General features: G+C 39.8%; 1 protein-coding gene across 1 annotated transcript in view; it reads left to right on the forward strand.

The window, feature by feature from the left end:
- Positions 1-2,072: 2,072 nt before the first annotated feature.
- SLC5A12 (solute carrier family 5 member 12) overlaps positions 2,073-26,561 on the forward strand; it is a 46,516-nt gene continuing 22,027 nt past the window's right edge. The window contains exons 1-8 of the mRNA XM_004708400.2: positions 2,073-2,735; positions 10,295-10,360; positions 11,346-11,397; positions 12,486-12,553; positions 17,898-18,052; positions 18,174-18,314; positions 23,990-24,119; positions 24,574-24,662. Coding sequence (XP_004708457.2) covers positions 2,388-2,735; positions 10,295-10,360; positions 11,346-11,397; positions 12,486-12,553; positions 17,898-18,052; positions 18,174-18,314; positions 23,990-24,119; positions 24,574-24,662 — 1,049 coding nt within the window. The 5' untranslated portion in view covers positions 2,073-2,387. The remainder of the gene's footprint in view (positions 2,736-10,294; positions 10,361-11,345; positions 11,398-12,485; positions 12,554-17,897; positions 18,053-18,173; positions 18,315-23,989; positions 24,120-24,573; positions 24,663-26,561) is intronic.

A 26,561-nucleotide genomic window follows, 5' to 3' on the forward strand; every position in this document is an offset into this window, starting at 1 on the left:
CTCTTCTCTCATTTATCCAGGTCCTAATTTGGGGGGTTGTTACCTTGAAGACTAGGGTGCGCCTGACACAAGCCATGGTATTTTGTTACCTCATGTACATATGAAAGTTGGACATTGATTAAAGAGGCCTGAAGAAGAGGCAATGCATATGAATTGTGGTGCTGGAGAATATTGAAGTATGTGGACTGCTGAAAGAATAAACGGATCTGTTTCGGAAGAAGTATAGCCAGAGTGCTCCTTAGAGGCAAGAATGACGAGACTTGTCTTCCAAATTTGGGACATCTCTTTAGGAGAGAGAGACCAGTCCCTGGAGAAGGACATCATGCTTGGGACAGTGGAAGAGTAATGACAAAGAGGAAAGACTTCAAGGCCAAGGATGAACACAGTGGCTGCCACTGTGAGCCCAAGCACAGGAACAATTGCAGGGATGGTGCAGAACCAGCAAGTGTTTCCTTCTGCTGTGCACGAGGTCACCATGAGTCAGAACTGACTTAATGGCACCTAACAACAACATGGATACAAACTACAAGTTAAGTATTATTGGTTAACCCATTTTCTGAAGTCTAAAGTCAAGGAGGGGACTGTAGCAATGGTTCAGTGGTTGAATTCTCAATTTCTATGTGGGAATCTCACATTCTTTTCTTGGTCAATGTACACCGCCACTTCATTGGCCAATGAAGGTTTATGTGTCCCTCTGATGATAAACAGTGGAACTTCTAGACTAAGATGAACTAATAAAAAATATCTGGCAAACAAAAAATCATATCGTTGTGAATAAGGGGGAGTGTGGAGTGGGGACCCAAAGCCCATCTGTAGGCAACTGGACATCCCCTTACAGAAGGGTTGCGGGGAGGAGACGAGCCAGTCAGGGTGCAGTGTAGCAACGATGAAACATACAACTTTCCTCTAGTTCCTAAATGCTTCCTCCTCCCCACTATCATGATGCCAGTTCTACCTTACAAGTCTGACTAGACCAGAGGATGTGCACTGGTACAGATAGGAACTGGAAACACAGGGAATCCAGGATGGATGATCCCTTCAGGACCAGTGGTGAGAATGGCGATACCTGGAGGGTGGAGGGAAGGTGGGTTAGAAAGGGGGAACCGATTACAGGAATCTACATATAACCTCCTCCCTGGAGGATGGACAACAGAAAAGCGGGTGAAGGGAGACGTCGGATGGTATAAGATATGACAAAATAATAATTTATGAATTATCAAGGGTTCACGATGGAGGGAGGAACGGGGAGGGAGGGGGAAAATGAGGAGCTGATGCCAGCAGCTTAAGTGGAGAGCAAGTGTTTTGAGAATGATGAGGGTAACGAATGTACAAATGTGCTTTATACAATTGATGTATGTATGGATTGTGATGAGTTATATGAGCCCTCAAAAAATGATTTTTTTAAAAAAAACCCTGGCAATCTACTTCTGAAAACCAATCAATAAAACTCCACGAATCACAATGGTCTGGTCTGCAACTGATGCGGAGATGACACAGGATTGGGAAGCCCTTTCTTTCTTTTTGTACTGAGCCAGCATGAGTTGGCTCCACCAGGAGTGGAAGATCCCCATGGGTCAGTGGAGCTAATAAAAACAACAGACTGAAGAAAGAATCAACCGGTGTGCTCAGGGGTGTACCCTGTAAGCACAAATAATTACCAATGAGGTAGATATTATCTTTCAATTTATAGCTCAATAAAAGGAGGCTCAAGAGGCTTGAAATACTTAAAGAATCACAATAGGCCTCAACATTCTTATTATTTCCATGTTCCAGATGAATTTCAAAAAGGGTAAATCATTCGTCAAAGACATCAAAGCACACTCCTGGTTTTAGGCCAGTCACAATTTGAACTACCACCTCCTGGTACTAATACACGTCTGCTGACCTCCCACACTTCTTTACTCAAAAGAAAGACTCCCTGAATTTGAGATTGCCCCTTTTCAGACTCCATTTTACTAATTAAAACTGCTGAACTGCTCAGTTTGTATCACTTCCCTGATTTCCAGTAATGTTTAACCTTAAATGAAACACCTGGGAGATAAAAGAGCATATTTGTCAAGTCCCTTCCCCCCACAGCGGTTCTTAATGGGGAACACATCTAAATTCCTTCTCGGTGGTGTGTGCCTCAGGGGAAGCAGCTTTTGATTTCAGCTATTTATCTGTTAGTATTAATACCACCCCCAGATTATTCTTTACCGTCCACGTTTGAGATCATCCTTGAGTATCAACTGGTATCTGAGAATCAAGAGAAGTGCTCCGGTCACCATTTTCTTCAGCTAGTCATAGAGTATTTCCTCGGATCAAAGTCACTGTTGTACCGAACTCTGCGTTTGGAAACGTCTCGTCTTGAAGCCCGGGCTGGAGTCGACGTGTGCCGCACTTCTGCAATGGAGCGGGCACAGGTGAAGAGTTTTGCAGTTTGGGATTATGTTGTCTTCGGAGGCCTCTTCGTCATCTCCTCTGGCATCGGAGTGTTCTTTGCCATCAAAGAGAGGAAGAAGGCAACTTCCAGGGAATTCCTGGTGGGGGGTAGACAAATGAGCTGTGGCCCTGTGGCTTTGTCTCTGACAGCCAGCTTCATGTCTGCTGTCACCGTGCTTGGGGGCCCTGCTGAGGTTTACCGGTTCGGGGCATCCTTCCTGCTGTTCTTCATTGCCTATACCTTCGTCATCATCTTCACGGCCGAGCTCTTTCTGCCTGTGTTCTACAGATCGGGCATCACCAGCACTTACGAGGTAAACTAACTCTGTTTTTTTCCTCTTTTAGTAGGGAGCAGTGGCTCTTTTCTCTTCATTTCAAATGTTTGTTGTTGCTGTTACTGTTGCTTTTCTTTCTGATAATGTATATCATTCATGTTCTTAAAAATACACCCTAGTGTTTCCATGAACTAGGAAGGTTTGACTGATAAAGAGATTGCTGAGTTTTGTTGTTAGGACCACCCAGTGAATCCTTAGAACTGGACTGTGAGGAATAAAAAATCCTTGATTTTTAAGCCAATGAGTTTGTAGTGGTGGCTCTGCCACAATATCCACTCAATTTAGATGTCTTGATATTCAGTGGCATTCCAAGATGGAAGACACACCATCTGTGTGACTTTATCACTGTTCTGCTCTATGTCAAAGCACAAGGAATTGTTCTCATTCCTTAGTTATAAATTTGGCTCAGTTCATTTGCAATATTATGCATTCTCATGATCTCTACTTGGGCAGTATTATAATTAGTCTCATCATGTCACTTCCATTTCCATAAAGGCTCCTTCTTTCTCTTATGTGGAGTGAGTTGAAGAGAAACTCAATTTATCAGAGCTTGATCTATCTTGAAAACAGGAGTGTTATTTCCTGAGATGGTTCAGGTTTGGGACTTTGGAAACAATTAATCAACATGATGGTTATAATAGCAAGCATGAAGCAAGCGAATTTTCTGTTGCACTCCCAATTTAATTTTTGCTCATAGCAAAGGCTAATGTTCAAACCAACGATGAACAAAGTATTTAACTTTCTCAGCCTAGTATTAATTAGTTGGAATAATGTCTTTTGTTTTACAAGTGAGATATCAGAGATAAAATCAATGAACGAGACTGTGACAAAGCATAAAGTAGGATTCAAGAAGTTTGACTCATGATCCAATTGTGTTTTAAAAAATTTCCCCAACACTCTGTTCTCAATGTGGTGGTAGTTATGTGTCATGGAGTCAAGTTCAAAGCACAATGACCTGTGTGGCAGAGTGGAATTGTCCCATAGGGTTTCTGTCATGTGATCTTTATGGAAGCAGATCACCAAGATCCTACCAGGATCCACTGGATGAGTTCTAACAACTAACCTTTAGATGAGCTGAACAACATTTCACCATATTCTCAATAGGACTTTTTTCTCCTCAATACTATCTCACTAAAGTATCAATAACAACCCCGATCCATTGATTTCTATTAGATTCTGACTCAGAGTAACGATGACACAGCAGCACTGATTCAGAGGGTTTTCTTGACTACAATCTTTATGGAAACCCTTCTCCTATGAAACCTTTTGACCTTAGGTTAGCAGTCAATCACAGATTGTTTATATGATCAAGAGACCAACTACTTGAGTTGACTAAATTTAAAGGATTAAACTAAAAACTATTGCTAGCTGTGTATGTTGTGTTTGGTCCTGTTCTCGATAGCCTACCCTGAGTTCTTTATTTTATATAAAAAGATTTCTTGTCATTCCTCAAAATGGTAGCACTTTAAAAATAGCTATTTGTATCATATTTATTAAAAATATCACGATCATAGTTGGGCTCTCCTAGAAGTAGATCCTGAGACAAGGATTTGAGTGAAGAGCAAATGATCCATGTGTGCAGTAATAGGCGAATGGCAAGGCCATGGGAGGAAAGGTAGCTAATGAACGAGCCCATTTTCAAGGACAAGGAACCCGGGTGGTATAGTCGTTGCACATTGGGCTGTGATCCTCATAGTCCAAAGTTTGAAACCACCAGCAGTTCTGCGGGAGAAAGACTGGCTTTCTTTTCCTGTAAACACAGTCTTGACAACCCACAGGGGTCACTATGAGTCAGCACGGACTCCATGGCAGTGAATGTGTGTCACTAGAGTTCCATCCCACGGGGAATTCAGGGAGGCAGTATAGAGTGACTTCTTCTATAACCCAGACACCTACCAGTTGAATTGATTTAATTTAATGGATCTAAACTGAAAATCCAAAACCACGGAAAACTAAAAATAAGCAGACTTGTCCAGATTTATTCTGCAGAGAGGCCAAAAAGCTTGGATGTTTCTTTTTTTTAGAGCGAAAGCCCCATTTAGCCATTGGTTAAAGGTCAATAGTAATGTTTCCCAGGACATCTAGCTTGTAAGGGCTGATAAAATGGCCTAAAGGAGACAATCATAGGTGCATTCAGACTCCATCAACTTGTACTGGAACAGTGCGTGCTGATAAACTGATCCCTTAGTCATGCATGCACAGGACAAGCAGTGACTTCTATAATCACTAGCATTTCACTACACTCCAGCTGTGCTTGGTATGATCATCCATTATGCAAGCGGATTCTTGAAAACGCCCATTTTAGAAAACTGGTTTATATGAAAAATGTGCCTCTACCCACCGAGTTTATCTGTGTCTTAGTCTCTAAAACCTGAAAAGTTACTGTGACAACCTAATCCAACAATAAATTAATAGATTAAATTTAAATGTAGAATGCTTTTGTAGGTGTGATTAAATTAAGGCTCTTGAGATAGAGATATTATCCTTGATAAATCCAGTGAGTCGCAATGGAATTTTACATATCATTATGAGGGAGACAGAAGAAGAAGGCACTGTGACCCAAGAAACAGAAACCAGAGTCAAAAACCAAGAAATTCTCTGAGCCACAGAATTTACCAGATGGAAGAAACAGACGACTTTCTCGAGTTTACCAAGGGAGGATTGTCATGAAAATACCTTGTTTTTTCTTTTCTTTTTTGGGAAAGAGGACACTAACCCACCCAAGGGGAGGGCATTGTATTGTTTATGTCTACACAGGAAAGGCAAAGACCTCATCCTGGTGTTCCAAGCCTTGAGGACAACATACTGGCATGGAGCAGTGAACTAACAGAGAGGACTGTGGAGCTGGCTCCAATCCCAGCACCTTGTTCCCCTCCGAAGAAGGCACTACAGAGGATAGCACTGAAGATATAGCCCTGGGAGAATGGTGGGTCTGCCCAAGACCACACAGGAGCAAACTGAGAGAGAGAGAGAGAGAAAGAGAGAGAGAGAGAGAAAGAGAGAGAGAGAGAGATGGGAGATTGTATGCTGGCCGACCATGTCTCCAGGACTACATTCCTGCTCAGAGTAGCCGTTACAGAAAGAGGACCTTAGGGCCTGCCCCACCACAGGACAGGATGTCCCCTCACTGACCCACAGAGGACAGCATTGAAGACGCTGTGTGGGAATTGTGCCGGGTCTGACACAAAGGAGCACAAAAGAGCACAAAAGAGGAGCAAGGGAATCAAAGAAACACAATCCCCAAGGAAGCCCCCAACAGACTTCTGACTTGGGGGGCAGGACATAGCACCTCACCAAACCTGATCAGAAAACATTTATGAGTCAGCGACAGACCTAGAACTAGCCATAGGCCCCCCACGCTCCTCTCCCCATGTCTATTTATATAAGATAAGCAGGATTGTTAACAACCCGAGGAGAAAACAACTGGACTGACATTTCTGGGGGGGATTGGGGAGAGGGGGAGGTGGGGGAAAGGGAGGGGGTAGCCAACAAACCCAGGGACAAGAGAATGACAAGAGATCTAAAATTGATGGTGAGGAGGGCATAGAATGCCTGGTGGTGCTCAATCAAGTGCAATGTAGCCAAGAGGAATTAAGGAGAGCCAAATGAAGGTCAAACATGACAGTGGGACAGGAGGAAAGTAACAGGAAATAGAGGAAAGACCTAAGAAGCAAAAGGCATTTATAGAGGTATAAATATAGGCATACACATGTGTAAATATATTAATATATCGTGATAGAGACATAGGTCTCTGTACATATATTTATATGTTAAGTATTAAGGTAGCAGATGGGCATTGGGACTCTACTCAAGCTCTCCCTCAATGTAAGAACTCTATTCTAATAACTTGGCATTCTGTGATGCTCAACTTCCTGACAGGATATCTGAAGACAAAATGGGTGCATAAGCAAACGTGTTGAAGAAAGCTGCTGGTGCCTGGCTATTAAAAGATGTAGCATCTGCTGTCTAAAAGGCTTGAAGTTAAACAAGTGGTCAGCTAACAGGGAAGCAACAAAGCCAACATAGAAGAAGCACACCAGCTTCTATGATCCCAAGGTATCAACAGGATCATGTATCAAGCAACAGAAAACAGAAAACAAATGATCATATTGATGTGGATGACAGCGGTCAGAGTAGAAACCCAAAGCGCATCTGTAGACAAATGGACATCTCCTCACAGAAGGGTCACAAGGAATGGACGAGTCAGCTAGAGTGCAGTATAGCACCAAAGAAGTACACAACATTCCTCTAGTTCTTGAATGCTTCTTTCTGTCCACTATTATGATCCCAGTTCTACCTTACAAATCTGGCTATACCAGAGCATGTACACTGGTACAGATTAGAGCTCTCAACACACAGAATCCAGGACAGATAAACACCTCAGGAACAGTAATGGGAGTAGTGATACCATGAGGGTAGGGGGAAGGTGGTGGGGAGAATGCGGAGAAAGGGGGAACCGATCACAATGATCGACATATACCCCCCACCCCCACCCCAGGGGATGAACAACAGAAACATGGGTAAAGGGAGATGGCGGATATTGTAAGAAATGAAAATAATAATAATAATTCATAATAATAATAATTTATAAGGGTTCATGAGGATGGAAGGGTGGGAGAGGGAGTGAAAAAAAGGAGCTGATACCAATGGATCAAGTAGAAAGAAAATGGAATGTTTTGAAAATGATGATGGCAACATACGTCCAAATGTGCTTGATACAACTGATGTATAGATTGTTATAAGAGCTGTAAGAGCCCCCAATAAAATGATTTATTAAAAATAAAGAAAGAAACTACCTTGGTGTCTGATCAAGTGATATTGGTTTTGAATGCTTAACTTCTGAACTGTGAGAGGATAAAGTCAATTGTTTTAGCTTTTCAATTGGTTATAATTTATTACAATAGTCATAGGAAATTAATGTGGTAATATACGCTAAAATATGCTGAGCAAATTATCAGAGAAACTGGATTATATGAAGAAGAATGGAGCATCAAGATTGCAAGGAGCTTTATTAATAACCTGTGATATGCAGGTGACACAATCTTGCTTGCTGAAAGTGAGGAGGACTTGTAGCACTTGCTGATGAAGATCAAAGATTCCAGGCTTCCATATGGATTATGAATGAATATAAAGAAGACCACAATTTCCACAAATCAACCAATAGGTAGCATCATGATAAATGGAGAAAAGACTGAATTTGTCAAGGAGTTTGTCTTGCTTGGATCTACATGCTCATGGAAGCAGCAGCCAAGAGATCAAAAAGACCAGTCTCACTGTGTAAACTTGTTGCACAAGGCCCATTTACAGGGTTGAATAGCAAAGACGCTACTTCGAGGATTAAGTGTGTACCTGACACAAGCTATGGTTTTTCAACAGCATCATATACCTGTGAAATTTAGACATTGAATAAGAAAGACCTAAGGGAATCAATGCATCTGAATTATGGTACTAGTGAAGAATACTGAAAGTACCATGAATTTCCAAGAGGAAAAAAAATTGTCTTAGAAGAAGTACAGCCAAATTGTTTCTTAAAAACGAAGATGACAAGACTCCATCTCACATACTTTGGGTGTATTTTCAGGAGAGATCAGTCCCTGGAAAGGACATCATGCTTGGTGAAGTAGAAGGGCAGCCCCAAAGAGGAAGGCCCTCCAGGGGATGGATGGACACAGTGGCTGCATCCATGGGCTCAGACATTGGACTTGTGGTGAAGATAGCACAAGACCAGGAAGTGTTTTGACCTGCTGTGCTGCGTCAGATCGCTTTGGGTGGGAATTGACAGCGCCACCAAATATTGTAGGAACTCAGAGGAGAAATCATTCTTAGATATTTTCAAGGAAATGGCAATTAAGCTATCCTTTTAAAAGAGACTATTTAAAAACAAGAATTTTTATTTTAAGTTCTCTCATATCGAACATCTATCTAAATAAAGAAAAGGTCGTCTAAAAAGGGAAAAACATGTTGGTTGAACCATAAGCATAAATTCTATTTGGCGAATAATTATGTAATGCACTACTGTTACCATCAGGTTGGTTCCAAGGCTATTCTGTTGTTGTTTAATGCAATGAAATATGTCTTTGCCATTTTCGGGATCGGTGGTATGTTTAGACACTGTTCTGCTGTAATCCGTAGGTTTCTCATTGGCTGAGTTTCTAAAGCTGATTGCCAGGCATTTCTTCCTAGTCTGTCTAGTCAGGAAGCTCCACTGAACACCTCCTCCATGGGTTCCCCAGCTGATATGTAAAGTCACAGCATCTTAGCAGCATGCAAGCCACCACAGGAAACTAACAGATATATTACTGGTATGATTTTTGGTAGGAACAATGTCAGTCAGACAAAAGATCTAGAATATCAAGTCAAGTCATATGTACTTCAATTTGTCGACCATAGAGTCACTAACGTTGGTGTGAGACGAGCCTGGGTTTAGGAAAATCCCCATGACAGATATGTGGCTGATGAAATGGAAAATGGAATGCTTGAAATATAAAGAAAAGTTCGGGGTGACTGCAGTCATCCAGGAAAGAGAGATCTCACTTGGGAGAGAGAATATGGATACAAAGAAAGCGATGGTTTCTGTGTGTAAAGTAGGAAGACGCTAGAACAGAAAACCATCAGGCCAAGATTTTCACTTAAGCAACACATTTATCTCCTCTGACAATCATGTGAAGTAGGAACAAGAAGTGACCTTTGATAAACCTTTGACTTTTAAAAATTCATGATTAAAAAAATTTCAACTGCTTCCAAGACTAAAACAAATTAAGCCAAAATCATGCCAGTTGCCATTGAGTTGAGTCCAATTCCTGCTGCCTCCATAGATGGTGAAGTGGACCTTTCCCCATAGAGTTTGCAAGGCTATGTTTCAGAAGTAGATTGCCAGGCCTTTCTATTAAGATAGCCCTGAGGAGTCCCAGTGGTGGCACTAAGTAAGTATCGGACTGCTGATTACAAGATCAGAAATGTAAACTTACCACTATGTGAGAGAAAGGTGCAGCTATCTATCTGTTCCTACAAAGATTTACAGCCTCAGAAGTCTCATTTTGGTGGTGGTGGGGGGAAGATAATAGTCAAGCCCTTATTTACTATTTACACTACCTAAGGGTTCTTTTCTAAGGATATATAATATAAAATCCATATAATGCAATGTTTGAGAGCAATAACAGAGAGGTCTTGTTGCCAAAGGGAGGGTGAGTCATTCTCTTCCGGTTATGGAAGTTCCACATTGACTGTTATGTCCAGACCAGTTGATGCAATAATTCCATATGTTGATGTCATCTTAAATATTGTCCTTTCTGTGAGTTCCATGAGCTGTTCTAACATTATTGAACCCAGAGGAGGAGTAGGAGCCAGCAACGAAAGTGGAAGAGTCCGGGGAGGTTTATGGCTAGCATCCTGAAGGGGTAGCAAAATAGTCTTGCAAAGAAAAAAAAAATCATGTTATGAATCCAAAGTACCATTAATGCCAAGTAAAAGAGAACCCCTGAACAGTGTTTATCTAAAAATCACTGACTCTTTGGATGCAATTTTTCCTGTTTTTCCAGTACTTACAACTACGATTCAACAAACCAGTTCGCTATGCAGCAACCGCCATCTACATTGTGCAGACGGTAAGGGACAAGGAAGGACTCCTGTAACTGTGGAAAAAGTGGAGCTATGGGGCACAGATTTGGCTTTTTTTTGTGTGTGGCTCTTTGTTCGCTTTGTTTTTGTTTGTATTAAGAGGGGAAATATTCCCTTAAACCCAATTAAAAGGAAAAAATATTTTCAACTTTTATTTGACCTCTACAGTATGCATTGCAGTGATAACTGCTTTTCTTTGTTCGTTTGCATTTTATCTTTTGTATCCCTTTTTGAAAAAACATATTAATTTACTGAGGCAAACCAGGAATATACATTTTTGCTAAAAACTATATAAGGGTGGTAATTTCCTAGTCTACTCCCATTTGTCCCCATAGACTCCTATCTCTCAGGACCAGGGTGCCTTCTTGTCCCCTTAAGCTTACATGTGGGGACTCCCTTTGCATGTTCACCACTAAACATAAGTGTTTTCTTCTGGAAGGTAACTGTCTCTAAATCGAACCCCACTTCCTGACCGATTTGGGTAAGGGATTGGAGGAAAGTAATGCTCCATGTTTTTCCCACAGATTCATCTTATTAAAGTCCTCACAGCTAACTCTACCTGGTGGGTTCCACTGGGAATAACATGAGTACCGAACCCATTGCCATTCATACAGGTGAAATTGGGGCGTGTGTGGTAAAGCCTCTTATGAAGTCAGCAGAGATTCTATGGCAGCAGTCCCCTATGGAGGGAGGAGGTTGAGAAAGGCTGGCTCAAACACCTAACTTGGAGCCTTTTTTTGGATCCACACAGTCTCAAAATGGACAGCAGTCTTAAATCCCTAGTCCTGTTCTACCAAATAAGGCTTACATCTGTCTACAAATTAGAGGTGGTGATCATCAACGTAACCCTGGAAAGGACGTGCGTGCCACGCTCTGTGAATGTGTGGAAGGAAATCCATAGGGAACGTGTCAGGATGCTTTCCTTTCCATGTCCTCCTCCTCACAGCTCCCCTCGTGCCCGTGTATCCCCAGATTCTCTACACTGGAGTGGTGGTCTATGCTCCTGCGCTGGCCCTCAATCAGGGTGAGTATGGGCGCTCTGTTGGGTGCATGTCACCATTTGCATACCCGAATGCGTACCTTTGAGAAATACACATAAAAACATCATTGAAGATGGTTAAGTGCTCTGAATTCTTCTAGTACTCACTACACTAAGCTCTGAAAATTGATTCATCATGAAAATCATGCAATTTGTTACTTGATTTTTACTCTCTATGGCAAGATTTTAATTTGCTTGTCTTTTAATCACTGAAATGATGGCATTTTAGGGCTGTCTATTCACAACCATCGGGAATATATGATTCGTTCTGAGTTCACGAGGATGATAGTCTTAGTACAGGACTGAACATTGCTTACCTAATTACGCTAATGCCGTGGTTCTCAACCTGTGGGTCGTGGCCCCTTTGGGGCTTGAACGACCCTTTCACATTGGTTGCCCCATTTAAAACAGTAGCAAAATGACAGTTATGAAGTATCAACAGAAATAACTTTATGGTTGAGGGGTCACCACAACATGAGGAACTGTATTAAAGGGTCGCGGCATTAGGAAGTTTGAGAACCACTTTTCTAAGGTTTATAGTTAATACTTTCAAGAAAATAGATTTCTAGAAACAAAAAGGAAAGGGAGAAAGCTAAAGACAGCTACAATGGCACCCGCTGTACAGAAACTCAATCTGAATTCATCAGATTGTGGGGGCTTGATCTTGGAAACTCACAGGAGCAGCTCTACCATGCCCTATAGGCTTGCTGTGAGTTGGCATGGACTTCATGGCAGTTAAAGTTGCGTTTGTTGAGTTATGTGCCTAAAGTGAGAAAGGTTAATTCGTGATTTTAAATGTTGCTACCATGAAGACAATTAGAACTAAGATTGGAAGCGACAGAAGCTACAGTAGGGTAATTTGATTTTCAACAGAATGGAATATGTGAATTGGTTTGGGATATGATCATAAAATGAAATCAGGTTTATCAGAGGTGACAGTATTTAAGGTGTAAAAAGTAAAACTCTGGTTTCATTTTCATTTTCCTACAAAAAAGGCATGATAACTTTCTCCCATAAAGCTTATTCTTTGACTGCCCTCAGAGAAGCTCACTGTATTTTTCCTCTTTTCACAGTGACTGGGTTTGATCTCTGGGGCTCAGTGTTTGCAACCGGAATTGTTTGCACCTTCTACTGTACCCTGGTATGTATCCAGCTGTGAAAGCTTACTTGGCTCCACCTCCTCACATGGGCTAAGGGCAAATCTCCCACAAAAGTGTGTGATTATACTGGAAATCACTATTTCGACATCAAATAGAAGTCTTTTGGCTTGTCTGTGTTTTACACAGGAAGGCGCTAATGTTTTGTTTCAACTTATTGTTAATATCAACCATTCATAGAATTTAGGATCAGAGGATACTCAAGAAAACCATGGGGAGGGAAAAAATAGAAATATGATCTCCATCAGAGAAAACGTGACCTGAAGAGATAACTGAAGAAGAAGAAAAAGTTGCTTATTATTGATGATTACAAATCAGAGGCAGGAGGCCTGGTGGCGCAGTGGGTAAGCTCTCAGCTGTTGACTGAAAGGTCATTGGTACAAACCCAACAGTCCTTCCTCAGCAGATAGATGTGGCAGGCTGCTTCCACAAAACTTTATGAACTTGAAAACTCTATGAACAATTATACTTTGTCCTATAAGATCGCTATGAGTTGGAATTGACTCAATGGCAAGAGAATTTATAAATCATAGCCAGTGTTCATATTTCACTGTCTACTGGTTGAGAAATACCAGGTGCTTGCATGTCTGAGAAAAGATGAGTACTATTTTATAAATCTGAGAAACACACAGCTTGTTTTTGTCTTAAATTTTTATGGCTCAGCCTGGATTACATTTATTATTTGGCTTTCCTCATGCTCAGTTTTCAGCCAACGAAACTGGGTGGTGTTGGCAACACATTGCCTTAATTGTTACAACCAGTTTAGTTCCACAAACACTCACCGAGCACCTATTACTTGCCAGGACCTGCAACTAAAATATTTATTCTTCTGGGCCACTGGCACCATTTGGAGACTATAAGTAACCAGTTAAGTATGGAGCAATGCTTCTCAGACTATTCAGAATCTCTTTCTTCCTCCACAGAGAACAATGAAACAATTAACATTTTTCCACATAGCAGACTAACCAGGAATTTTGGGATTATGTGCATATTATATACTTTTAAACACATTTCATGACAATGCACAATAAAATAGCCTTATTTGTATTTTTGACATTGCAAATATCATCATTCCATTGCAAAGCAGTTTTATCTTGTCTTTTTCCATCTCAATCTCACTTCCAAATTCTCCTGCAGGAACACATCTGAGCCCACATACATTGACAAATAGCTCCTGCTCTGTCTACCTCTGCCAACTTATGAAAGATCAGTTGTTCCAAAGGACCCATTCATGAAAGATCAACTAGATTTAATGACTTCCTGATAAATGACGGGAACTATAAAGGATATTGTGCATCTTCAAGACAACCTTTCCCTATTCCTCAAATAAAGTAACAAAATATTTTGCATACTATAATACTTTTTAAAAATGTGAATTGTTTAGGCTGATTTTTAAAAAAGATTGAGTGGTAGGTGGGCAAAAATAACTGGGTTTCCCTGAGGGCAGAGACTGACTAGTTCTACCACTAATATATTAAACTGGACCAGTGGCAACTAAGCTTAGATCCCCACATTAAGCTGAGATGACTGAGAAGAACTGAAGTTCATATAAGGAAAAAGATAGACATTCTCTTTGATGATGGAGTCAATTCAGGACAATGGGAGTCCTCCACCCTTTCTTTCCATCACTAATCTGTCAGTTTGTTGTATCATGGAGGTTTGCATATTTCTGGGATGCTGGAATCCACCTGTATTTCTAATACCATCAGGTTCACCTATGCCAAACAGGTTTCAGCAGAGATTCCACCCTCAGAACAGACTCCTAAGAAGGACTAAGATGTCCACTTCTGAGGGATTGGCCACAGAACCCGTTATGGACAGCAGTGACACAGTGTCAGGTAGAGTGTCAGGAAAACGAGGCACTCAGAAGATGACAGAGGAAGAGGTGCTTTCTCAAAGTAGAGGCAACATTAAGGAAGGAAACGGAGTAAAGGCATTGGGACAGTCACTTGCTGATGAGGTTTGACTCGAAATGAGAAGAAACAGCTGCAAACGCCCATTCCTAAGTGGAACATACACTGTAAATACAGAACATAGAAGCATACATAGACATGTGGACGTCATCAAGAATGGAATGGAATGCATCAAGATGGATAGGTGAGGCATTATTGTCCTGACTGTTAGGTTCTATTCAGTTGGTTCCAACCCTTCAGACAATGGGATAAAACCTTGCCCTCTCCCGCCCTCGACTCACACGAATTGGATGGTTAAGCCATTTGTTGCAGGCATTGAGTCAATACATCTCTTTGGCCATCTTCCTCTTTTTTGGTGACCTTCTACTTTACCAAGCAGGATGTCCTTTCCCGGGGACTGGACTCCTCTGATAACACGTCCAAAGCACGAGGAACACTGTCTCTCCACCCTCACTTCTACAGAGCATCTGGCTGTGCCGATACACTTGTTTATTCCAGCAGTTCACAGTGCTTGCCATATTCTTCACAACGCCATAATTCAAAGGCATTAATTCTTCCTTGGTTTTTCTTATTCATTGCCCGATTTTCACATGCATATGGGGCCATTGACAGTACTGTAGTTTTGTCCAGGTGCACCTTAGCCTTCAAAGGGGCATCTTTGCATTTTTTCACTTTTAGGAGGTCTGTGCAGCAGATTCGCCCGCTGGAATCATCTCTTTGATCTCTTGACGGCTGCTTCCACAAGCATTGATTGTGGAGCCAAATAAAATGAAATCCTTGACAATATCCATCTTTATTCTCTTTATCATGAAACAGTCTTTTGGTCCAGTGGCTAAGATTTCATTTTTTTACATTGAACTATAGTCTATACTGAAGACTACAGTCATTGGTCTTCATCAGCAAATGCTTCATGGTTTCATCCATTTCAACAAGTACAGTTATGTCATCTGTTTTAATAGGCCTTCTTATAACCACAATGCTACATCCTTCTTCGTCAGTTCAGCTCTCAGAATACAAATTAAATAAGTATGGTGAAAGGATACCACTCTGAGCATACCCTTCCTGTTTTTAATTAATGCAGTTTCCCCTTCTGTTCTTATGACTGCCTCTTGTGCCACGTGTGTATTCTAAATAAGCACAATGAATGTTCTGGAATTCCCATTATTCTCAATGTTACTCATAGTTTATTATGTTACACAGAGTCAAAGGCCTTTGCCTAGTCAATAATGCACAATTAATATTTTTATTTGCTTTGAGACAAGATCCCTATGACATCAGCAATGATATCCCTTGTTCCATGATCTCTTATTAATCTGGCTTGAATTTCTGGAAGCCCCCTCTTGATGTATTGCTGCAACCATTGTTGAATTATTGCCAACAAAATTTTACTTGCATGTAATATTAATGATATTGTTTGATACTTTCTATATTCTGTTGAGTAACCTTTCTTGGAAATGAGCATACATGTGATTAGTGAGTTTAAAGGAACTGGTGTTTACTGTGGTTTTCTTTTGTTGATATTGTTTAGGTAGATGTTTCAATATGAGAGAGCTTAATCATTTTAAAATTCTTGTGCTTAAAGGAACAGCCAAACCACCACTGTATAACAAACTGACAGACATGTTGAGTAGTTTAAGATAGTGCTCAAATTTAAAACCTAAACTAAAATGCATAGGAGAATTTCAAGGGGACTTATTAAGATAAAACAAAGTAGATTGATAGATGAGTAGGGAAAAAAAGCCTCAATTGATATAAGCAAGAAAATAAGATATGAAAAGGCATAGAAAAGTAGGATAAATATTAGACATAAAGATGTTGGAAGAAATTCCGTATAGTTTAGTACACAATAAAGTAAAATTAACTAGACTTACCCTACCACAGTTCTTTCAGATTCTTCATGCTCTATCCACTCTCCATACCTGTCAGATTAATTTTCTTAAAAAATCCTTATTTATACAATTGACTGACATCTTTCTCTTATCATATTCCTTTGCCTAAAGAGTGAATATAAGTGAATATTGACTCTCTTCTTTATATGAACTAAATCCATCCCTATTCTTCTCATCACATTTATGTCTCATCTCTTCTATCTACCTAATCAAACGGCATTATTCTTTCACTGAATAAATGACTTATTCATTTAACAATGCTACTCATATTTTAACCTCCTTACTCTAGTGATCATTTCGACATACTGCATAAACGAGATAAGTAGTAGGAGAAATCACAGAGAATAAGTGATTCCTGCTGTCTACTGAGGTGTACCAAAGCACAGAGTGATTAAACGTGTGGGTGGCAGGTATGAGTCTGTGTGTGAGAGAGGGCTAGATAGCACGTCCTGCCAGATGGAGATGCTGTCATCAGAGAAGTCTTCTTGGTGGATACACACACAGGACTCAGTCTACCCAATGCCCAAACTGAAGTCTTTGACCTTTGGTTTTCACATCACAAACAACTTCCATCACAAAGTACTAGGATATAAAAGATTACTTATTCCAGATCATGATCTGAAGAGGCAATACAAAAAACATGATCTGTCAGGGATTTTAATATCTAATTGCTACGTTGTTTTAGTTTTAATTACAAAAGAAATGATTAGACAAATCCAATGTCTTCTTTCTTCTCATGTTGAAGATGAAGGCTGTCATCTTTCTGCAGATGCTCTTGACATTCTGAAGGAGTAACAATGGATGAGAATTCTATTTTTCAATGTTAAAAAATACCACCTTCCAAAAAACAAAGAAACCCACATTCCCCCATTTTTATAGTCCTTCTTCATTGTCAAAGTGATACATATATTTTTAAAAATTTCCCTGGTGACTCTAAATGGAGTAGGTTTGAACCACACGAATCTGTTCCTGAATTGCAATAGCATGAATTTTGTTATTAGATTAATTCTTTTACAATTCTGTTTTGCTCACTTCACTATTTGGCCATCTCAAACTGTTAACCAGAAATTCCGTGAGTGTTAACCAAAAGGTCACCAGCTGCTTTGTGGCATAAAGATGTGGTATCTGCATTCATAAAGATTTACAAACCAGGAAACTCGATAGTTCAGTTCTAATGTGGTATAAAGTTGCTCCGAGTCAGAATTGACTGGAAAGCAGTGGCTGGCACAGGGTCACACAGTGCTTCATTCTGTTGTGCATCGTGTCACTATGGGCCAGAGCCGACTTGATGGCACCTAACAGCATTATTGTTTAACATCAGCTTCTCCCAGTCTATCTATGAATTTAAAGAAAAAATGTTTCTAGTTTACCGACTATTCAATTCCTATTCTTAGCATAGCGCCTGGCACATAGTCGGTGCTCAGTGTTGTTGCTGAATGAATGGATACTCACAGTGATTACGTGCATGTGGTTGGAGGATTTGGAGATTTTGCTTTCCATCCTCATGCTCTTTCTCTCCATTTCAGGGAGGATTAAAAGCAGTGGTGTGGACAGATGCATTTCAGATGGTTGTCATGGTTGTGGGCTTCTTAACAGTTCTCATTCAAGGATCCAGTCATGCCGGCGGATTGCACAATGTGTTAGAGCAAGCAACAAATGGATCTCGACTAAATATATTTGAGTATGCCCAATTCTACTTTTTCTATGCTTTATAAAGGTTCAATTGAATGACCTCATCCCCTAAAATAATACCCGGGCATCAAAGGGATATCTCTGTTCATTTACATCTCTCTGTCTCACAGCTTTGATGTCGATCCTCTCAGAAGGCACACCTTTTGGACAATCTCAGTGGGAGGAACTTTTACCTGGCTTGGGGTCTACGGAGTTAATCAGTCAACCATTCAGAGATGCATCTCTTGCAAAACAGAAAAGCATGCTAAGGTGTAAGTTATTCATCAAGATACATTTTTTATGTTTCTATGCCATTTACTGACCACTTATTATCTGGATCCATAGTGGTTAGCCATGGGGTTGCTAATAACATGGTCAACAGTGGGATTTTGAAAATTTGTGCTGTCTACTCCTTAAAGAGTTAAGCCTCAGAAACTCAGAGGGCAATGCTACTCCCTGCTCTAGGCTCATTATGAGTCACCCTCGGCGCAAAGGCAGTGCATTTGCTTCATATTTTGGAGAGGGGAATATAGGTATGTGTGCTCACTCGCCGCCATCTAATCAATGCTGACTCACAGCAACCCTATCGAGGGGCTCAGACACTACCAAGCTTCCTGGGCGCAGACAGTCCCAGCTCTCGTTTCTGGAGTGACTGGCAGGTTTGCACAGAGCAGCCCAACCCCTAATGCACAGCAGCACCAGTCTTCCTTAAGCATCCACACATAAGCCAGAGAAGCAAACCCATCGCCAACAGCGGGGTCCTGATTCATGGCAATGCTATGTGTAAAGAGTATCGCTGCTCTAGAGGATTTTCTTGGCTCTCATCTCCACAGAAACTGACCACGAGCCTCCTTTGGGCTGCTGCTGAGTGGGTTTGCAAGATCAATTTTAGGCTAGAAGTGAAATGCAAAGAACTGTACTACTCAGGGGCTAAGCACAGACACACACAAATATATATATGACACATAAACATGTGCATTCATGCACATACATACATAAAGGACACACACATATGTATACATATATATATATATATATTTATACACTTAAAGTGTTGTTTTAATTTAAGCAAAAGTCAACACTATTCTATTAACGATAGTCCTTCAGAACGTGTGTTCGCATATTTACTGGTATGAAAACTGTCAGAAAGGGAGAGATTATCAGAAAAAAGAGCTCTACAGCAATGCCCGAGCACACACTACCATTTCTGGCTTCACTTATCCCCACTTCTATGGAGGGACAAGGCTACAATAATAATCTTGCCCAAATAAGAGGACATACACAAACACTCTCTTTACAAAAGACATGTTGGAGAAGCCAAGATTATTTATTTAATACAATTCAGGTGTGAGACATTAGTCCAGATGGCCAGTACGGTTGTTTCAAGAACACCTGATTGGACAAAATGTTGCTATGGGATGGAAAAAGAGAGAGAGCTCTCCTCTGTCACACAGCGAGTGCAGCAGGTGCTGTTCTGGGATAGCTGAAGGTCACTTAGAACCAGTTGCTGATGGACCTTCACTGGGGGGATCTGTAATCAATGGACCTTCCCTGGGGGGATCTGTAATCAATGTGCTAACTCTGACAATTGTCTAAGATCTTGACACAATTGAAACATTTCAACATGGATTATGAAAATTTTGCTACTTGGGAAAAATACACCCTGGAACCCAAACTCAACACCAACTCCCTGCCGCTGAATTGATTCCAACTCACAGCAACCCTGGATAATAGCGTAGACCTGCCTTTGTGGGTTTCCAAAACCAATTCTTGACAGGAGCAGAAAACCTCACTGTTCTTCCACAGAATGGCTGGCGGTTTCAAAAAGCTAACCTTTCAGTTAGCGGTCCAATGAACAATCCCCTATGTCACTGGGTTCCTTGGACATGCAAACCATATAGGTGATAATATACCCATAAAATTCATGTGGAATGCGGCCAGCAGTGAAAACTGGGATGCCTGATTATAAACACGTTTGATTGTATGGTCAGGAATGCTGATTACACACCTAGGACAACTGAATCTTCAACCAGCCCCTTCTTGCCCCTGGGACCGTTGGCATAGTGGGTGACATATTGGGCTGTTAATCCCAAGGTCAGCAGTTTGAAACAAAGAGCCAAGCTGTGGGGGAAAGATGGCTTTTCTGCTCCCATAAAGACTTACAGCTTCGGAAATGGACAGGAGCAGGTCTCCCTTGTCTTCCAGGGTTACTATGGGTTGGGAGTCAACTTGATGGCAGCGAGTTGAGTTTGAGTCACAACATCATTTACAAAGTCACTTTGAAATGAGCTCCACAAGAGCTGAGGTGTTTTTTTGTTTTGTTTGTTTGTTTGTTTTTTACCACCCCACCCTCCCCTCTAGATTCCACTGCCATTGAGTCTACTCTAAGACATAGGGACCCAATGTATGGATTTGGAGTCTGTAAATCTTTGCAGGAGTCGGCCGTCTCTTTCTCCAGTGGAGAGGCTGCTTGGTTTGCGCTGCTAACAATGCAGTTAGCAGTCTTGGGGGAAAGACTCTGCTGTCTGTTTTCATTCAGATTTACAGCCTCAGAAACTCAAAGGGGGGCAACTCTAGTCTCTTTTAGAGTTCTTGATGAGCCAGTCAGCTCATGACAGTGGGCTAGTGGGCATCCAGATTCTAGTTTGTTTTAAATCAATAATTGGTTCTGAAAAAGCAGAAGCAAGGCATCCTGTTCCTTCCCATCGCCAGCCCACCCCCCACTTAGGATGAGCATCACTACACACACAGCCAGTAGTGTTGTTTCCAATACTTGAGATGGCTTTCTCCATATCTTGTATCATATATCAAATCATAACAATTCATTATTTATCACCTGCCTCTATGCCTAGTAAAACTAAGGGGGTTTCAAAAAGTTCATGGAAAAAATGATGAAAAGACTGTAAATTTCCTCAATTTTTTGCACGCCCCTTCATATGATCTCCATGCAGGTGGACCTGGTTAGCTCATCCCAATAGCACCGAGAATAACCCTCACCCACTGCCTTAATTTGACTCCAAATCGTAGCAACCCTATATAGGGTTTCCAACACTGTAAATTTATTTTTGAGCAGAAAGCTTCATCTTCTCCCACACAGGATGCCCTTTCAATAGTTTTTCTGTTAGCCAATGCACAGGCCTAAGCTGAAAATATGATATGCAGTCCATAAACTAAAAAAATCAAGCCTAATAAGAAAGACATGCACAAACACCATGACTTTAAGAGTCTATACACTCTTCCTATTGGTTTACTTTCTGTGGTTAATCGGTGAACCTTTAAAATGGAGTGGGAGGATGTAAGAATAACCTCTATATGACTTTATAGCCTGCACATATTTTCACAGAGTGCAACCCCTTATATTCTCATATTGGCCAGTATTTACTCTCCTTTTAGATATGGTATAATGAGCTCAATGTCATGAGCATCAAGAATAAAGTGCTTTGACTCTTAACTTCAGTGATCTTAAAAAAGAATGTAAAGAGTGCAATCCTAATATAATGGATTTTTATCACCCACTCATTCAGTTTATTACGAAAACTAAAATAATTTCACATCCATATAATGGCAGCATTATTGTGGGCCTTTGGGACATAGTACTTTTGAGGAGGGAAACAAATACTAAACAAATGAACACATAATACAACTTTATATCACGGTAAATGCTATAAAGTTATCAAGTAGGATAAGGAATAGAAATGAGTGAATGATTATTTTAGATAGGGTGGTTAGAGAGGCTACTAGGAGATATGTGAAGACTTAAATAGTTGACAGAATGACTGTCAACAAGAGAACAACTAGAGAAGTTACAGTAAGTGCTCATTTTATGTAGCAAATGTAATTTTAAAAAACTATCTCTAAATTTACCCTTTCTTAACAAAAATTAAAAAATTAAAAATGAGACAGATTATTAAAATGGAATATAGGTTATTAAAATACTCCCAGAGTCTTTGGAATGCATTTGAATCACGCTGCTGGTAAAGAATATTGAAAATATCATGAAATGTCTGGAAAAAAGAAACAAATCTGTCTTGAAAGAGCCATTAGGCACCTCGACGCGAAAATAAGGAGACTTTCTCGCTTGCAGTTTGGACATGTTATCAGAAGAAACTAGACCTTGGAAAAGTACACCATGCTTGGTCAAGTAGAGGCTATTCAAAAAGGAGGAAGATTCTCAGGGATGTGTATTGGCAGGGTGGTTGCTGCCATAGGCTCAAAATGACAAGGATAGTAAGGATGGTGTAGAAACAGGATCTCTGTGAGTCAGAACGAACTTGACATCAAAGAACAATAATGAAGCTGGATAGCGAAAAGCTAACTCTGATACGAAAAAAAATCTAAAATGTAAAATGAAATCCTGCTAATGAGACAATTGTCTAACGGATATACTTTATGAACAAAGACTTTGATTTAAGGGCTTTCTGAAAGTCAAATACACCAATACAGTATATGGGCCAGCTTTGAAATGAATGTTCTTACATTTAAATGTGGATTCATATGAATCCTCTATAATTCTTTTCAAACAACGAAATGTCAAATGTTATTTTTCTGCCCCACCCCCCGTAATTATTTCCACATGATATTTTTATTTTTGAAGACAAATGATGTAAGGTCAGTATACTTTCAAGCCTTCCCTGGAATTATGCAATAATTAAGATATTCGCTTTTATAAATAATAATGAATATTAGATAATCAGAGGAGCCAGTAAAAATGTCCAAACTAGAATGAAGGTTAACCATATTTTGAGGCATATAAATAGTTGCTCTAAATTATATGGATAAAATAATTTTTCCATATTATATTCTATTGTCTTTAAAGTACTAGGTTTTTTTTAACTTTCATCTCAATTAATCTCCAAAGTGAATATTCCAAAACATGTCTACTTCTGTGTTTATCTCATTATCCCTCTAAAAGAAAATCTGTTAAAATGTTGTTGACATTCTGACAGTTTCAGGGTTCAATTAAGTAAAAAAATCACTAGAAGTTATAGGATATGTGTAATTGATTTATAAAATTTCATCCAAGAAAGTAGACCTCACGCTATATATATTAGGACTTTGGGGAAACACAAAAACAAAAACATAAATCAACCAACAAACAAAAAATCCCAGCCTCTTAACAACAAAAGAAACTTGGTGTAGAATATGCCTTATTAAAATTTATTAAGAGGCTTTAATATTCTTCAAATAAAACAAAAACAAAAGTATAAAATATCATGATTTTGAAAGGTATAAAATATTATTTTAATAGCAAAAATCACTCTTCCCCACAAATTAACTTGAGTTGATGTTACTGACCTTACCAAACACTATAATATACTATAGAGGCTACTAACAGGTCTATGTATTCTTTTCAGTTGTGGTTCTTGCTCGATATCACCCAGTCAGTTCCAACCCAGAGCTACCTCAGGCGCAACAGAAGGAAGCATGGCCCAGTCCTGCGCCCTTTGTTACAGCCACTCTCGATCCATCTCCTTGAGGGTCTTCCTCTTTTTTGCTGCCCCTCTAATTTACCAGACATGAGCTTCTCCCCTAGGATGGTTCACCCCTGCGAACATGTCCAAAGTTCGTGAGAGGAAGTCTTGCCACCCTTGCTTCTGAGGAACATTCTAGCTGAACTTTTAAGACAGATGGGTTTGTCCTTTTACCAGCTCATGGTACTTTCAATATCCTTCTCCAGCACCACAATTCAAATGGATCAATTCTTCTTAAATCTTCTTTATTTAATGTCCAACTTTCACATGCATAGGAGGCAATTGAAAATGCCAGGTGTGCCTTAGTCTTCAAAGTAACATCCTTGCTTTTCAGTACTCTAAAGAGGTCTTGTGCAGCAAATTTACCTGATGTAACTTGTTTATTGATCTCTTGATTTGTGCTTCCATGAGCATTGCTTGTGGATCTAAGCAAAACCAAATCCTTGACAACTTGTATGACAATTGTTCTTTTCTAGGGCCCTGTATTTCAACTTGCTTGGTCTCTGGGTCATCCTTGTGTGTGCTGTGTTCTCTGGACTGATTATGTACTCCCACTTCAGGGACTGTGACCCTTGGACTTCTGGAATTATCTCAGCACCAGACCAGGTATGGGCTCTCTCACTGGAATGAGCGTATTTATAGCCATGGTCACCTAATACTGGGTCTTTGTCTTCCTGAAGTACTTTCTAGCTAAAGAGTGGGGCCACACTATCTAGGTTCCCTGAAGCCACATTTTAAGGGTTAGCTTTTAGGGCTTTACAGGTTTAGTTATGAATAGTGGAGTGCCCAGGCAAGCAAAGGATACATGTTGCAAACATGGAAAAGCTTTTTAAATATTTCAGTCTTGTGATATTATCTGTTTCTTTCTCCTATACCTGGACTTCAGGTCCACTGAAATGAATTGGCAATAAACTCAATTACTAGTACCTAACAGGCTTAGTTCATACAAGCTCCTCATATTATTATTTTCTTTTGTATTTATTTTTGCCTCTCCCCATATCATGTGCCTACAAAGCTACATTCCTATATTTGAGAAATTAATTGCCCTCCCCCTTTTCAGCTGATGCCTTATTTTGTCATGGAAATATTTGCCACGATGCCAGGACTGCCAGGACTCTTTGTAGCTTGTGCCTTCAGTGGAACTCTAAGGTTAGTATATTGACCTCAGCTGCTGCTGCTGCTGCTGATGATGATGATGACAATAGCAAGGGTGGTGGTGGGAGTGTAGTGAGTTTGAGGGAATTTGGGGCTGATCAAGAACCAAAAGAAAACCACGAGATAAGAGTTGCACAACAAACTATCTATTGGGGTGCATTTATAAACAACTGCATGCAGGAGGAAGTCCCCGATAGCAAGAGCTCTCCCAGAAGTAAAGGAAGCCAGCAGAAAGGGGAAAAAGGAATAAAAATCCCTGAAGATTTAATTTATTATTTTTAATATTATCTTTTCTGGGTTGATATCATTCTAAGAAACCTTTTCTATCACTATAGTCATCCAGATAACATTCTAATGTATTTTACAGCTATTAAATATTATAATCATTGAGCTACAGCCATTATATACATGGTAGAAGAAGTAAAGTAAAGCCCTGGCTTGATTTTCCTTATAAATTAACAATGATTTTTGTAGGCAATATTTTTACTACTGATTTTAAATGCCACCTTTATCATATACTAGTTTTTTCCCTGTATATTCTGGATATTTTCAGGCCTCTTTCTGATCTAGTTGTTTACAACTAAATTAAAACGATGTAATTTAATAGCTTTTAAAATGGTAAATATTCATTGCTTTCATAAAATTGTCCTAATTATCAGTTCTTTGTTTTTTCACTTCATACTTTAGAATTTGATTGTACTCAAATAATATCTTCAAATAATATTGAGTTTTCATCTTTTTCAAGGATAGTTACACTGCTAAATTAAGTTTTCCTGTATTTGTGCTTTTAAAACAAAGATAAATAATTGAAGCAGAAATCATTATTTTTTGTACTTTAAAATAAATGGCTCTTGGGCTTCACCATTAAAGATGACATTGACTTTTGATTTGGAAAATATTATTTACAATAAATATTATTAAATTAATATAATACAATTGTAAATAAATTTAAGAATAAAAAGCATTTACTCTACTTTTAGGGCACATTATCAGGAAGGATATAAAATTTCAATAAATGAAATTTTGGCACTTTTGAATCTCTATGTATGTATGCACACACACACTTTTTTTTTAACTTTTCATATATTAATGTGCTGTATTTTGAAGATCACAGCATCCTGGAATTCAAATAATGACCTTCACGTTCTTTGAGTGTAATTTTAATTTATTTGCCAGTGAATCATCTTTACTAGTGTTCTTTCTAGGATTTTGCATCAATAACACAAAGTGATATTTTTTTCTGTAGTATGATGTCAGGGTCTCAAGAGAAAAATGAACACCAGTGGTGATACACAGTAGGGGTGACACTGTGTTTTATTTTGTCCCTCTGTAATAGCTTCATGGCTTTTTTCCTTATTTATCTATGGCTGACTTTTCACTATGACTGTCAATAGAAAAATCCCTCCTAAGAAGATAGATGACTTTTCTGATTCCAAGGCCAACAATTCCCAAAAAAGAACTTACTAGACAGCACATATTTTGAAGAGATCATTCCAGCTGCAGTCCTGAGGAGGACATGGGGCAAGGGAAGGCGAGGAATGTTGGCAGAATGGCAAGGCTTTGAAGTTGAGTTTAGGGAGGGGGTGGGGGAGATTTCCAGTATTTTGTAGCAGATTTAAATGTGAAGAACTGACATGGGCACACTATACTGTGAACATTCCCAGTAGAGATTTAAAAAATCAGATCCTTCTGAATCACATTCAAGTACCTGCTCCTTCCCATATAGTTCAAGAGTCAAGTCTAATGTTTGGAACTTTCACATTATTCATGTTTACACACGGCTGTCCGGGGAACAGAGGTTCCTGTTATTGTATCTTCTCCTCTTCCTTACTTGGTTTGGAACCGAAACTAGAAAGGCAGCCTGTCAAGGAACACCTCCTGTGAATTGATTCT

This window comes from Echinops telfairi, unplaced genomic scaffold (genome assembly GCF_000313985.2).
Source record: "Echinops telfairi isolate 266 unplaced genomic scaffold, ASM31398v2 ScPeMD7_60;HRSCAF=208, whole genome shotgun sequence".
Classification (NCBI taxonomy): Eukaryota; Metazoa; Chordata; class Mammalia; order Afrosoricida; family Tenrecidae; genus Echinops; species Echinops telfairi.